At 30.6% G+C, this 16,167-nt stretch overlaps 1 protein-coding gene and 1 long non-coding RNA gene across 2 annotated transcripts; one reads left to right on the forward strand and one right to left on the reverse strand.

Moving 5' to 3' along the window:
- Positions 1-1,337: 1,337 nt before the first annotated feature.
- LOC100264299 (uncharacterized) lies at positions 1,338-2,740 on the reverse strand. Its single transcript, XM_002283814.4, has one exon. It carries the CDS (start codon positions 2,617-2,619, stop codon positions 1,435-1,437), a length of 1,185 nt encoding a protein of 394 aa, XP_002283850.1. The 5' UTR covers positions 2,620-2,740; the 3' UTR covers positions 1,338-1,434.
- Positions 2,741-13,527: 10,787 nt separating this feature from the next.
- Positions 13,528-15,221, forward strand: LOC100854169 (uncharacterized). The gene is made up of 2 exons (XR_786939.3): positions 13,528-13,796; positions 14,869-15,221. It is a non-coding gene; the product is annotated as an uncharacterized LOC100854169 (long non-coding RNA).
- Positions 15,222-16,167: the final 946 nt, after the last annotated feature.

The raw sequence follows: 16,167 nt of genomic DNA on the forward strand, positions 1-16,167 counted from the left end.
TTGTTGAACTAAGAGAAACTAGGTCCTCTTCAACTCTTCTACCTTACCAGGAAACCTTCTTCCCCTTCTTAATGCTAAAAGCTAGTTGCCGACCCTAACCAGTCACCCTAGCAACAAAACGAATCCTTTGTTCTCTTAACCACCAACATATCCCAACCATCGAACTTTTCCCCATAGATAGATACACTAGACAAAGATGTTATGAAATGAATAAGTAATAAGCCTGTTTAGTAGCAAAAATGAAAACAATTTTGCAAATTCATATTCCAAATTGTTTTTTTATTGCCACAGTATTTTTCAGAATGCTATAAGAAAGACTTCCCATGTCTTCAGGGTAATTTATTTTCAGGACATACATTTGAAGACAGTTCTTTGGAAACATATCATCAATCCCTGTTTTCTGTGTGGTCTTTATTATTTCTATTCATGGAAAGGGAAAAAGGTTCTTCTTTCCACAACCAAACAGGCACTATTTTTTGAATAACACCTAGCCTTGTTTATTACTATTTTATTCTATTGTTAAGAAGCAAACGCTTCCAGGATTAGAAACTGTTCAAATTGCTAAGACTGCTCATAAAATTCACAAATCTTTCTAGCAACTCCTGAGTCACAAAATAGAAAACCAACAGAGACCATCCAATCTCTCAAGTATGCCATAGCATGTGCAACAAACAACTATGTTGTTTATGTTCATGATAGAAGTGATATATCAAAAAGCTAAAATTCATTAATTTTTCTGCAACATGTTTGGATTGAAGCATGGAATATAAGAAAGATTTAAGTTAAAAGTGGAAGGAATCAGGAAGATAGAATAAATAGATTTTAATACATAATAAGCATTGTTCAGCTCTCATTTCTTCATTACCCAGCCTTCACAAGATTACTTCTTTCATGTTTACACACCTCCACTGTTTGCAAATATGTCTAAGTGTTTCAAAAATAACTACCACAACAACAACTAAGAATCAGCAGAAACCTAATAGAAACTTCTAAGATTAACTGTAACAACCTTATCACCAACAGCAAGAAAGAAAGGAAGCATTGAGGACAAAGAAACAAAAAGATCATTGAGGAAATTCAGACATCATTGTATCTCGAGGTTTTATATTCATTCCATTAAAATATAGAAATTGCTCCAAGAAAAGGTTTACAAAACTTTTCCTCTTAAATTCCAAAATTAAAACCGATGAAAATTTAGTTCTTCCATAACTGAAATACAAAATAAGTGACCTTCTAGAATATTCACAAAGCAATAACAAGATCAGAACATAAATGAAAGCAATAAAAAGATTAGAACATAAATGAAAAACTGAATAATAAAACACAAATCTACTATCTCAAGAAAACAACCATACTTGGTTATAACGCAATGCTGAATTTAAAATTCCGGAAGATCAATCTGTTACAAAAAGAAGTTCAACAGCATGATATTTCTTACTTATTAACTCTATCCTTCTTCTTATTTCCACCAGATTTTTCTCCAGATTTCACATTCAACCTATCTTTCTTTTTCTTTTGTTTCTCCTCATCTTCCTTCTTCACCTTTTTTGATTTCTTCAATGGTTTCTCACCATTTAAATCGCTAAGGGCCTGTTCTTTCTTGGTTTTTTCTTTCTTTCTCTTCTTACCGACAATTTCACCACCACCCAACTCATCATCTGCACTCTTGTCACCCTCATCATCATCTTCGTCCCCATCACCGTCCAACTCATCCTCTTCCAACAGTCCACCAACATCACCATCCATGTAGCGAACCTCATGAATCCTCCCTTTCTTTCCCACCTTCTTCTTTTCTCCTTTCTCAACTCTCCCACTCTCCTCTTCCTCCTTCACCTCCTCGCTCTCCTTCTCCAAAACTCCTTCAATTTTCAATCTCATATCTGGCACCGCCTGATAAACAGGCAAAGCCAGAGACTCCAACAACTTCAAATGCAGCGACCGAACCCCAGCCAACTTCTTTGGCACCAACTCAACAACCCCATCAATGGCGGCAACCACATTCTCCACAATTTGCTCCTTCTCCATAGACAGCTTCCCCACCCTCACTACACTACAAGTCCCGGTCCTCAAATATAACAAAGCCGACCCGCAAGCCCTGTCAATCTGCTCCTTCCAGTTCTTGTGACCCAAATCCACCGCCACCGGAATCTTTCTCTTCTTGAAAAAATGCTTCCCCAACAGCTTGGGGAGCAAAGGCACAATCCGTTTATCCGCCAAAAAGAAATCATAGGAATCACAGAGCTTCCGCTTGGCCTCAAAAGGCCTGAAGTTGGACTTAAGCTTGGAGAGACTCAGAACCTTCGAAACAGGTATGTTTTCAGATTTCACTTTGGTTTTTGCTGCTTGGGAGGTGAGATGGGAGTTTGGTCTGTCGTCGACGATGAGGCACAGCTCGGAATTTGGGGGGGTGTGAAGTGGATGCGGAAGTGGGATTTTGTGGGGGTTTGTGCGGCCTTTTGGTGGTATTTTCTTGAGGGTGAGGATGAGGTAGATGAATCGATCTTCGTCTTGATTCAGGAGTTGGGGCTTTTGGCCATTTGATTTCGAAGCTTGCCACTTGAGAAGCGCTGTTGTGGCTTTCTCGATCGTCTCTGCTGCTACTGCTGGCGGAGAAGCCATTGAAGAGAAAAGAGAGGCGCTCTCTAAAAACCTGAAAACCTAAAACTCCACCCCGGAAACCTTTACTTAAACCTGGAAAAAGTAGGGTTTTAGTAACGTAGGGTTTTAGTGGCCTCCTCTCCCAGCCGTTGATCTCGTCTGTTAAAAATATATTATTATAAAAATTATTTGAAAGATATTTTGAAAAATATTATAAAATAGTGAAAGAAAAAATTATTAAATAAAGTATTAATATTTATTAACGTTATTGAAAAATATATATATACTTGATATTTAATTAGTAATAAATTAAAAAAATAAATTTTGATAAATAATATTACACCATAAAAATAGATTCATATATAAGATTTTTTTTTTTTTTTTTAATATATTAACGTCATGGTGATGATTATATAAAAAAATAAAATTTATTAATATTATAAAATTTTGAAATTTAGTTCATAATAATAAAAATTTTAGGAGGGTAATATTTTATTTCACCAATTCATTTTAAAATTAATTGATTAAAATGATAAAATAATCTTTATATTTATGAATTTAACCTCTTTTATATTTTATTACAAAAATAATTCATTTTTTATATAAATACTTTTAATTATTTCAAAATGATTCATGTATATTTTAAAAGAAAATATTAATTTTATAAAAATTAAAAAAAAACAAAATTATGAAGGGTTAGATTTTTAAAATTAGATTTTTAATTATCCTTTTAATCAAATAATCTTCAAGTAAACAAAATCCATTCATATGGGGCAACACATTCCAATTAAGTTTCCAATTAAGTTTTATATGCATACAATGTGAACTTCCAGAACATAAAATAATGACAAGATTAGAACATAAATAAAAAGCTGAATAATAAAATCCAAATCTACTAACCGCACCTAATATTTATACAACGGAGGCTAAATAAAACCCTAAAACTCTAAAATCAATTCGGTAAAGGTTTTGGTAACATAAGATTTTAATTTACACCAATATCTCACACCAAAATATCTTAAATATCCTAATGGTTGGAAAAAAGATGGGATAGTTAGGGTTAGGTTTTAATGATTCGTGTGGAAAGAGTGAATTTATTTATAAGTTATCACCACCAACATTTTGTGTTAAAAATATATTATTATAAAAATTATTTTCTGGAAAAATTATCTAATCTTGTCATTATCTTTCAAATAATTTTTATAAAAATTATTTTATGTTCTGGAAAAATTATCTAATCTTGTCATTATCTTTCAAATAATTTTTAAAATAATATATTTTTAACTAAATATATTTAAGAAAGAAAACTATATAGATGAAAAAGGAAAAACAAATATGATATTTTTACTTCAGTTTTCTTAAAGCAACGGCATGACGGATCAACGGGTGGGAGAGGAGGCCTACTTTTTCCAGGTTTAAGTGAAGGTTTCCGGGTTGAAGAGCAGAGACGATCGAGAAAGCCACAACAGCGCTTCTCAAGTGGCAAGCTTCGAAATCAACAAGCCAAAAGCCCCAACTCTAGTATGAGACCTTGATGAGACCATTTCAAGTTGCATACAATGTGAACTTCCAGAACATAAAATAATGACAAGATTAAAACATAAATAAAAAGCTGAATAATAAAACACAAATCTACTAATTGCAATTTTGCTACCTAATATTTATACAACGGAGGCTAAATAAAACCCTGAAACTCTAAAATCAAGTCGGTAAAGGTTTTGGTGAATTTATTTATAAGTTATCATCACCAACATTTTGTGTTAGATGTATTTTTAGTTTTTCTCATTCTTAACAAGTTGTGAGGGATCGTCACTAAAGTTGTGATTGAAGTCTTTTTGTGTGAGAAATGCAATCAACTTAACAACTTCGAAATTGCAAATGGAGAAATGAATTGACCCGCCCTAATCCATCTTGATGACAGTGAGTCCGGACCCAACTTCTACTCGACTTGAAGGGTTGAACCCAACCAATAGCCTAAGAATCTGTATTTTTTATTCATTAATGGTAGTTATAAATATTCTAAATATAACTGTTAGAAAAAAAAAAAAAATATCATGCAATCATTATTCTAATTTATTTTTCTTATTCATAATGATATTTTATTATAAAAATGATTTTTTTTAATTTGATATTTGATGTTTTATTAAATAAGTTTCTCAAATTTGAAAATTTTAAATAAATTTTTTAAAAAAAAAAATTTGTGCTATTTAATTTTTTATAAATTTAATCTTATTTAATTATATATATTAAAGAAGTTTTTGCTTAGTTTTTATCACACTAGACCATATGATTTAAAAAATTCTTAGTATATAAAGTATAGTTTCCTAACCCTGTGGTTCCGCCATTGAAAACAATAATTTATGAAATCACATGTTAAATGATATTGATTCGAAAATGGGAGGTTGAATAGACGTTTTGAAATTAGATTCTTTAGAAGAAAGCTTCGCTTATATCTTTTCAAGAAATAAAGTTGCTCATCTACATACTAGTCCATAAATTGGGGTATGCATTAAGATTAAGATTAGGGTTGGTTCGAAAAGTAATAATATTTTCTTATATTTGATTGTATTATAAAAAATAAAAAGTTTAGTTAAAATTTTATATATTTTTAAGTATTTAATTTTTATATTAAAAATTTAATATAACTAAAATAGGTTTGAAGTTACACATAAAAATGATTTGTTGAATTTAAATCTATTTTTTATTTTTTTCTATTTTTTTCTTTATAATTCTTTTTTCCTTACACTTTCTTTTAAATTTTCTGAACCGAACATAAGTAAAAACACTAAAAATTGCATTTGTAGTCTTTTCATATTTTGCCCCTCCAAGCTACAGGCTGCAAAGGAAGGAAAACAAATATTGCATTTCCTATTCTATAAATATTAAATACACACTTCCATATGTAAAATAAATATTGCATTTCCTATCCTGTAAATACACACTTCCATATGTGAAATATACATAGTGTATATTAAGACTTGCTAATCAAATGAAAATACCATGACTTCATACATTCCTTGTTTGAATTTTCGAGCCATCATCGGCAAATCAAAAAAGAAGAATTTATCATTCCTTGGTAATAGTATCCCTTCCAAGGCTTAATTTGCAATATCATTTTATCATTTTGCTAACACTTGGTATAATTTTTGTTAATAATATAACATTTGATATCACATTGATAAGATTGGCATAATTGTTAAATCAATGTTTGGATTAAAAATAAGATTTTTTTTAAATATACCTAGGTAAAATTGAATGATCAATTGTATGCTCTAATAGTATTATCCAATGCATGTTATATATATTTTTAAATGCATATGTTCTCCTATATATCTTTTCCAAATCATGCTTTAAATTGGGAATGCTCTAAGATTGAGTAACCTTTTATTTGGAAAATATTCTTAAATGGAAAAGGAGGAGATTCATTTTCATGAGAAATTATATTATGTTTATTTTTTATTTTTTTAACTTTTGATATTATGTGATTCCCCTTATATACCTTATTGAAACTTTTTGTTGATGACAAAAGGGAAGAGAAGTAATGGTAGGTTGTTAACTTGGGAAAAAATGTCAATATTGCTTTAACAATTCTATTCGTATTGATGTTATATGCTATAATTGCATGCATCATATTTAATAATAATATCTTATCAATTGTTAAATTGCTCTTTATGCTCTTTATGTTTGATTATATCATTTTGAGCACCCTTAATATACTCTTTGAAGTTTCTAACATTGGAATATTTTATAAATTCAAAGAAGCATATATTGAGGAGGAGCTTTTTAGCAACTTTGGTTTTGTCATCATAAAAAATGGGGAGATTGTGAAACCAAGGTTTGGTTAAATCTCGGTTTTTATGATAACAAAATAAGGTTTAGAACTAATGATTATATTTCAAGTGTGATTAGACAAAATGATTTCCAAAGTGGCAATCACAAAAACAAATCAAGCCAAAGAGAAACCATGAAGAAGAAAAAGACCTCAAAGAGAAGTGTTTTTCAAAACTCAAGCTTCATAAGATCCATTTGTAAGGTTGTTGGTGCACTAGGATTTTCATGCATTACATTATTTACTTATGCACCAAAATCATCCAAGAGTTTTTTCATTTTAAATCCTTTAAAATTGGATGATTTCATGTTTTCAACTAAAACTTTGTATCAAATGTTTTCCAAAATTGTTTAAAAGGTTTTAAGTTTTTTTTTTAAAAAAAATAGTTGTTGAGCCAAAAATGGTTCAATCGATTGAACCGGAAGAGGAACCGATCGACTCCCAACTTAACCGGTCGAACTCTAACTCAACCGATCAAGGGGTGCAAAAAAAACCTTCTCTCTCTTCCAGAACGGCTGTTCAATCGGTTAAGGTAGAACCTCAACATGTTGACTCCCGCCTCAATCGGTCGAGGTTCGGTCAAGGGGTGGTTGAGGTCCAACAACAACCTACCAAGTATTAAATGTTAACGGTCAGTCAATCGGTCGACCCCTAACTCGACCGGTCAAACCTCTAACGACTAGTTTGGCTTTTTTCTCTTATATGAGCTTAACATTCTTAAACCTTTCTTGAATATATTTGAGTCTTGAGAAAGTATTTTTTAATGCACCATTGTTCTAAAACTTACATGTCATTAGTGCACCTTTCAATCCTAGTTTTCTTGTATCATTTGAGCCTAAAGTTTTGTATTATGATGTTGTGAAATCATTTTTAAATCTTTGAGAAGAAAAGTCCAAGTGTGAGGTCTCACTTAGGGATTCTCGAGTGTGAAGTATCACTTGAGGGGTTGTTCAAGAGTGAGGTATCTCTTAAGAAGTGTAAAGGGTGTTTTGAGCCAAAAGTCCAAGAGGGTAGATTGGAATCATAATCCAATTGTATTGCTTGAAGGCTTGGTTTGAAAGCCTTGAATTAGTTGAACCTCAAGCTTGGGATTGAAGCTAAAGGAGAGTGGATGTAGGCTGGGTTGCGCCAAACCACTATAAAATCTTGTGTTTGCATTCTATCTTCCCTACTCTTTTACTTTATATGCAATTGTTTTTATATTGTTTTATTATATATTTGCATATAATTATCTCTTACATTAATTTTGTAAAAATATATCATCACATTATTCACCCCTCCCCCTCTAGGGTGATTACCTTCTATTGGATTAGTCTAATTTTTCTAACAATGAAATAGGCTCCAAAGCCCAGCCCAAAAGTCAATCTAATTCAACCTAGCCCATTGTTGAAGAATTAGGAAATTACAAAAAATAGAAAGTTACAACTAATTACAAAAATGTGAAAATAGAAAGAAAATCTATTATAATGAATTCTCTAATACCCATTACATGTGTTTGTGATAGTTCACAAAGCAATTAGTTTTAAAAGCTTGTTTCTGAGTGTTATGGTTGTTGATGTGACAATTTTTTTTTATAGGAAACAACAATGAATTATATTGAAACATGAATTAAAAAAATACAAAAGATGAGGAATCCCTCCACAAATGAAAGCAAAAGCAAAAAGTATTTAGTAATTACAAAAAACAACATTTCCTTACTAACCCACACCCCTAGAGCTATACACGGTTGACATAGCATTTCAATTTTTTATCTTAAAAAAAATTAAATTGAAGTGGAGGGAAAGGATTGAACCAGGATCTCGTGCATGGAAGGACATGTTATTTATTATTAAGTTTGTTACACTAAGTAAGGTATTTGCACAGTTAGATAATAAAGTTAAATATTATATAAATTTTAAATTATTTAATAAAAATGATGAAAAAATAATAATTTAATAAAAAATCAAATAAATTTATTAAACTTTTAGGTATTTGTGTTTAAAGATATATTGTAATATATTGACCTACATTTTCCACATACATTCCTACTTATTGATGTGACTCATTTTTTATTTATGAAAAAATAATTTTTAAAAAAGTTTTTGGATTCGCCACTTATTTTTATTTTATTTTGAAAGGGAAAAACAAAATAAAATAAAATAAAAACTCTAAGTGTGACTCCTAAAAAGAAAAAGCAAGTTCGTGAAAATTAGAATTTGAGTTCGAAATCAGGTTACCTATCAAGAAAGTACAACTATACACCCCTCTAATCATTAAAATTAAGTCTTTACTAAACAAGTTAAGGCAGGTATGACAATTGATCGGGAAATCGATGGATACCAAGGATTAAGACATAGAATAAAGCAAATCCTATACGATCATAAATGAACAAGATAAAGACAAAAGTGTACTTTAACAATGAGCTATAACAAATCAAAATCAATATGTACTATTTTATATATATATATATATATATAGTTAGTGCAAATTGCATAAAAACACCAAAAGGGGTGCAGTAAAGTACATATGGTGTATACAACATAATGCCTAATAGCACTAAAACGGATAGGAAAAACAAAAATACTCTCTCCCTCAATCTGACCTCAACTAATCAATAAAATCAACTAAGGACATAGAAGTATGTTTTATAAACAAGTTTGTCAAAGAAAATAAGCTGCACAAAAACAAAAGCTTCAACCTTTGAATAGAAAGTTTCATATTTTCAAAAGATCGTCTATTTCTCTCATTCCAAATTGTCCATAAAAGGCACAAAGGCTTTGATCTCCACATTTTCTTCTTTTTTTCTTCCAATAAACGAGCTCTGTCACCTTAAAAAACTAAAGCATGAATCACCCAACACACCCTAAATAGAGATAATAAGAGCTCCCACAACAACCTTGTCTTTCCCCAATGCAAGAGAATATGGTCAATTGACTCCTCATGAGCATAACAAAGGGAACATTTATGGGATAAAGACCACCCTCTTCTTTGCAATTGGTCTAAAGTCAAAACTTTCCCCCATGTTGCCTCCCAAACAAAAAAAATTATGGTTTTAAAAACCGGACCGGACCGGCCGGTCCGACCGATCGAACCGTCAACCAGTGAACTATCCGATTCGGTCCGCTCAATGAATTGTTTTGCCTCTTGAGGGTTGGATGCACGGAACTTTGATTTTATTTCCAAATTTTATCATATAAAATCTTTAAAAAAATGTAAATATTTAAATTCTTGTTTATTTTTATAATAATTATAAAAAATAATATTTAATTAATAGAATAATTTAAAAACAATAAAATACAAAGACAAAAGGATAAAATTAAATATTATAAATTTTTTCATTTTAAATATATCTTCTTTCTTAAATATTACATATTTCTATTTAATAAAATATTAAACTTTATCATTTAATTTAATATACCAAATATAAAAATCAAACATTATTAAAATTTGTAATTTTATATACATTTAATTTTATAATTATTTTTAATTTTATATAATAAATAAATTATATATTTAATTATTTATTACATCACCGGTTCGACCGCGGTTCGACCGGCAGTCCGACCAGTGAACCGTGAATCGGTAATTTTTCCGATTCGATCACCGGTCCAATTTTTAAAACATTGAAAAAAACCAACCTTAAAACATCTATGAGCATAACAAATGTACACTTATATAAATTTTATAAATGTACAGTTGTTATTAAGTTGTATTATATATTATTTTACAATAATAGTATGATAATATGATTAATTTTAAAATATATTTAATAGTAAAATTATGATCCATTTTAATTTAAATGTATTTAATGATATCAAATAAATAATAATATATATATATATATATATATATATATATATATATATATAATTTTTTAATATTTATATATTTTTATATTTAATAAATGTATAAATTATATAAAAAGACCTATTAAGAAAATTATGTTTTTTATATTTTTGGTAATAAATTAAATAAAAATAAAATAATTAGAATTAATTTATTTAAGAATTGAAAAATGGAAAAAATCTAAAAAGTAATATTATAAGTTGAAACGTGAAAAAATGACGTGGGAATCTTAAGGGTCTCCAACGGGCCGAGCGGAGGAGTAAGGGCCATGGCCCAACCCGGGGCAGGCCACTGAGCCCGTTGACTGGTCAACGGGCCAGGCCAGGCCGGGCCGTTCGTATATCTAAGGCCCGTGGCCCAGCCCGTGGGCCCTCAAGCTGGGCGAGCTGGGCGGGCTTGGGTAAAAATTAAAATAGTTTTCAATTTTGAAGGGAGGGTTCAAAAACCCCTTCCCTTATGGATCCATAAGGGAGCTAGCCACCAATTGAGCTAGCCCTCTTTTGTGTAAGTATTTTGCATTAGTTATATATATATTACAAATATTGTATGATTTTTGAAAAAAAATAAAAGTGAGCTGGCATGCCTGCCACTCATAATTCAATATTATGACCGTTGAACGGTCTTGAAATTTAAAAAAAAAAAAATTTCATCTTTGTAACAAAAAAAAATAAAAGTGATAGTAACATAATTCTGAGTTGACATTGGTGGTTCAAAGAGTTCAAATTTGAAGGAATTTCTGCTTCGGTTTTCCAATTTAGTAACATACTTCACCTTTACTTTTATTTATTTGTTACATTTTAATTTTACATTTATTATTTTTAGCATAATATTTTATCAATAATTATAATTATGGCAAGTGGTTCTTGTTCTTCATCTAATGCATGTGATAGCAAAAAATTTACTTCAAATATATGGAATTTTTTTTATAGAATATAAATAAATTTAGAAAATAATAAAAAAGAAATAAAATCAAAATGTAAAATTTGTAAAAAACTTCTTAGTGGTGGCTCAAATGCAGGTACAAGTCATTTAAAAAGGCATCATGAAAATTGTAAAACTAAAAATAATGTAGATATTAGAAATTATATGCAATTAGGTAAAGATGAAAGTGGAAATTTAAAAACATTTTCTTATGATGAATCTTATTGTCGTGAAGAAATGATTGGTTATATAATAAGAGCAGAACAACCTTTCAATTTCATGGAAACTCATGATTTTACGGGAACAATGCAACAAGCTGTTAATCCTCAGTTTCAAGGTTGTTCTGGAAATACAGTTAAAAGAATTCTTATAAAAAATTTTGAAACACAAAAAGAAAATTTTAAAATTTTTTTTTGCAAATTTTGAAGGAAGAATTTGTTTAACATCTGATATTTGGACATCTTTAACTCACAGTGGTTTTTTATGTATAACTGCTCATTATATTGATAATGAATGGAAATTAAATAAAAGAATTATTTCATTTAAAATAATAAATCCCCATAGCATCTTTAATAAATGATGAAATTATAGATTTTGGCATTCGTGATAAAATATTTACAATAACATTAGATAATGCTTCTAATAATGATGCAGCAGTATCTAGATTAAAACGATATTGGCAAATAAAAGAAGATCAATGTAAAATATTTCATGTGCGTTGTTGTGCACATATTTTAAATTTAATTGTAAAAGATGGATTAAAACACGTTGATGATACATTATAAAAATTTAGAGGCATTGCTACGGGTCTTAATAGTTCTCAAGCAAAACATGAATTATTTTTTTATTGTTGCAAAATGTTAAATATGAAAAAAAGAAATATAAATTTGGATATGCCCACTAGATGGAATTCCACTTATAAACTTTTACAAACTATTATAAAATATAGAAAAGTAGTAGAACTATATGAAATACAATTAATTAATAATGATTGTGAAGCAGATATTGATGTATTAAATGATTATGATTGACATATTGCAGATCTTTTAAGAGATCATTTTGAAGTATTTGATACTTCAACAAAAAATTTTTGTGGTGTATGTTATCCATCTTCAAACCGAGTTGTCATGCAAATAACTAATATTTTTATTGTACTTCAAAAATATTTAAATTTGGATATATTTAATGATGTAATATTTGCAATGATAGAAAAATTTAGAAAATATTGGGGAGAAATACCTTTAATTTTTTATCTTGGTTTAATTGTGGACCCTAGATTGAAATTTGAAGCTTTGGATGAATGGTTAACAATTATTTATTTTAATGACCAAATAAAAATTGAAGAAATTAAAAATGAAATAAATTCATTATTATATCATTTATATAAATATTATAAAGAAAAATATGGTGATGATATTAGTTCTATTAAATTACCACCTACATCTACAAGTTCTTCATCTTTTTATAAAGGAGCTCTAGAAATGTTAAAAAGTCGAAAGAAGACAACAAATAGTTCTCCAAACAACACAACTGATTTAGATAGATATCTTAATATTGATTTAATTTCATTTGAAGATGATGAAGATTTTGATATTTTAATATGGTGGAAATCACAACAACACAAATATTCTGTGCTTTCTATCATTGCTCGTGATGTACTAACAGTTCCTGTGAGTACAGTTGCATCAGAAGTTGCTTTTAGTGCAGGTGGAAGAGTAGTTAGTGATAAACGATACAGCTTAGCACCGGATTCTATTGAAGTAAATATATGTGTGAAAGATTGGGCAATAGCAGATAAAAGAATATTTGATTCTATTCAAGAAGAAAATATGCTTGTCGATATGGAAAAACTAAAATCATCAAGATCTTCATGGATTTGCGACAGTTTGCCATCACCGCCAAGAGATAATGATTAAAATATTTTACTAAATGTATGTCATATTTTTATTTTTATTTTTGGGTTGAAAAGTACAAATGATTGACAAATAAGTAGGTGTCAACCTAGTTGAGATGTATTTATTTTGTAGTGATGTAAACTTTTCCCACATTTTCAAATGTAATGTATATATTCAATGAATAAAATAGTTAGCAATGAATATTTTTATTAATGTAGCATTTTCTATTTCTTGAATATATTTTTATATATATATATATATATATTTTTAAGTGGTGGGCCTACGGGCGGGTCAGCTTGCCGGGCCGGGCCTAAATTGGGGCTCATGGCCTGGCCCATCCATAAATGGGCTCGGGCCGGGCCTGGGTCGGCCCGCGGGCTTTTTGGAGACCCTTGTGGGATACTGATAAAATATTTGGAAATAGCGGTTGATAATTTGATATGGGATGCAATTGGATATATCGAGGATATTTGGGCCGGATATTTTAAACCTTACTTCCAAGTTCCAAGTACAAAATAGAAAATGACGTGAATCGGGAAGGACAAAAGCCCTCCTTAAACCCAAGGAGGCAAAGGACACAGCAGGGCAGAGGGGGGAAGCAAAACCCACAGTAGTCGTGACGGAAGGCCAACGCTTTGCTGCATTTTTCTAGGGTTTCTCTTTCACATGGCTTCGATGCTCATTCCTACGGAAGAGTTTTTTCTTGCAAAATGGTCACTTCCCTTAAGGTAATACTCACAAACTAACCACTCTTCATTTCGTTTCTTCATTTTCTTTCTTTTCCCTACTTGGAGAGAAGGAAGGAAAATAAAAGAAAATGAAAAGCACCCAACTCAAATGTGCCGGATGTTTTGTAAATTTCTTGGGTTTTACACTTGATTAAGGATGAACTATTCTCTTGTCTCAAGCATTGAGTTCTTCTTTTAAATTTGTTTTCTTTAATATGTATTCTTGCTTCTGGTGTGTGTTGGGTTTTCTATGTTTCTGGTGAAGTTTCATTCATATGTTATATACATACCTAAGTCAAATAAGAAATTTTTGTGTGGGAAGTGGCATAGTCTACCTATTAATTAATTTAAGAAGCTCCGATGACTGCAGTGGGCTGATTTTTTCTTGACATTGAGGTGAATAATCATGTGTGGAAGTAGAAGATCTAAGAACCTCAAATCTCTTATCTCTTTTAGATATAGTATTGTTGGAACTTGGAATTCAAAAAGAAAAAAAAATGTCAGAAAATTGGGCCTAGACACATGACATCAGTGTATATAGGACATTTGTATTTCACTCAGGTGCTCTGCTGTGAATATCTGTTTGACTCTTTATATATATGTATGTAAATATGCACGTATCTATATATCAAGTGGATGAAATTAGACACTAAATTCTTCTTAGAATGATTTTTAATGAATTTTTAGTCTGATGTGATGATAGAAGTGGAATATTAATGTTGGTGCTGTCCAAGAGAGTGCTTTAATGCTGATTTTCCAAAGCTGCTTCACAAAAAAACAGATCTCCATTTTGTGAATGGAGAGTTCGTTCATATCAATACTATATCAACATTTTGTCTTCCTGTTTGAGTCTTCCCTGTTGAGAAGTTAGCTCCTGAATGCATGGTTTTTGAATGCCACAATGTAAATAGAATTTACTGTCTACAGGTTTGGCAGAAGTTGGTGCACATTAAACCTTTTGTGGTGTGAGTTTTACCTTTTTGAACTTGAACCGGTGCTCAAAAGAACTTTCTTTTATGCTGATATTCTGATACTAAATGGAAAATTCCCTTTATCCTTTTCTTAATGCCAGATTTGAAGATAGAGGTGATGCCTGCTCTATCAGCTTTCAACTGTTCAAGCTTTATACATGAGTGAATATTCTATCCCTTACACCACTACTGGAATATGTGAACTTATAAGTATATAGTGTGTGGAATGGGGGAATGAAGCCATTGGTCCGTGGAGCTCATTTTTTTGGTTGTTTCATGTTCACATCACCTGTAATGGTATTTACAGATCAAATTTTTTTTGTATCCCTGCTGTGCTGACAATGTTACTTCTCATTTTGTTTTATCTTATGAACTTCCGAACTGGATCTACTGCTGTAGTTGGAAACCTAACATATTAGTTCATCAAATGAAATATCACCTATCATTTATATGAGTTTGATAATTGCCAGAATATAAGAGATTTTTATTTGCACTATGCTATTATTCATTTTTACTGCTTACCATGGAGCCATGGATGGCTTACTGCAGGGTTTTAGCATTTTCTATACTTTGTGTCCTTTAAAGTGGATGCTCTTACATTATAACATAAACTAGATCTTGCATGCATGGAGCTTGTCATATCAATCTATGCTTTCTTTGACAGTGTCTTGCCTTCAAGAATTTTTCAAAGAAGAGGTTGTGATAGGTAACCAGGGTTAACATCTGAATTGTTCATGCAGATGAAATGACATTATCCATTGGAGAATATTAGTAAGTTTTACTTGGTTGTGAAGGACCCTAATTGAGTTATGATGAATCTGGTCTTGGGCTTAGTGATTTATTATTGACGACAATGTCTGCAATTTTGCATTCCCTTTTCTCATCCCAGTGAAATTGAGAACTGGTTTTCCCCAATTCAAGTAATTGAAGAGGAACACCCTCAACATGTTTCTACAATCATAATTATTGATGATGGGTTCTTGTTCATGGTATGATAGGCAACTTTCCGTTCTGATTTGGCTTCCATTTTTTCATTATAAGACTCTCCTCCTAAGCAAAATCTCAAAGTGGAGATTTTTACTTCTACAATATGCATACATCCATATGAAGTTAAAAAAATACGTGAAAACCAACTATAAAAACTTGAAGATCAAAACGTCCCTAATGAACTTGTAAGGAGAGAATGCTAGAGAGTGGAAGTATGATTTGTTGAGGAAACTCAATCACCATAACACACCATGAGATCATTTCCATATGTCATTTAGAGTCCGTTTAAGGAGGAAATTTCAAGAGAAATAAGTAGCATAGAGAAAGATTTAAGAGGGTTCTCTGGAGAAATAGAACCTTCATTGGCGCATTTCTTGCACAAACAAATCATTTGTTTTGAGACTCTTGCCATA

The sequence above is a fragment of the Vitis vinifera genome, chromosome 12 (assembly GCF_030704535.1).
Source record: "Vitis vinifera cultivar Pinot Noir 40024 chromosome 12, ASM3070453v1".
NCBI lineage: Eukaryota > Viridiplantae > Streptophyta > Magnoliopsida > Vitales > Vitaceae > Vitis > Vitis vinifera.

What these genes read in the sequence shown, in the direction of transcription:
- LOC100264299 (XM_002283814.4), bottom strand. Translation starts at nt 2,619, where the DNA reads ATGGCTTCTCCGCCAGCAGTAGCAGCAGAGACGATCGAGAAAGCCACA.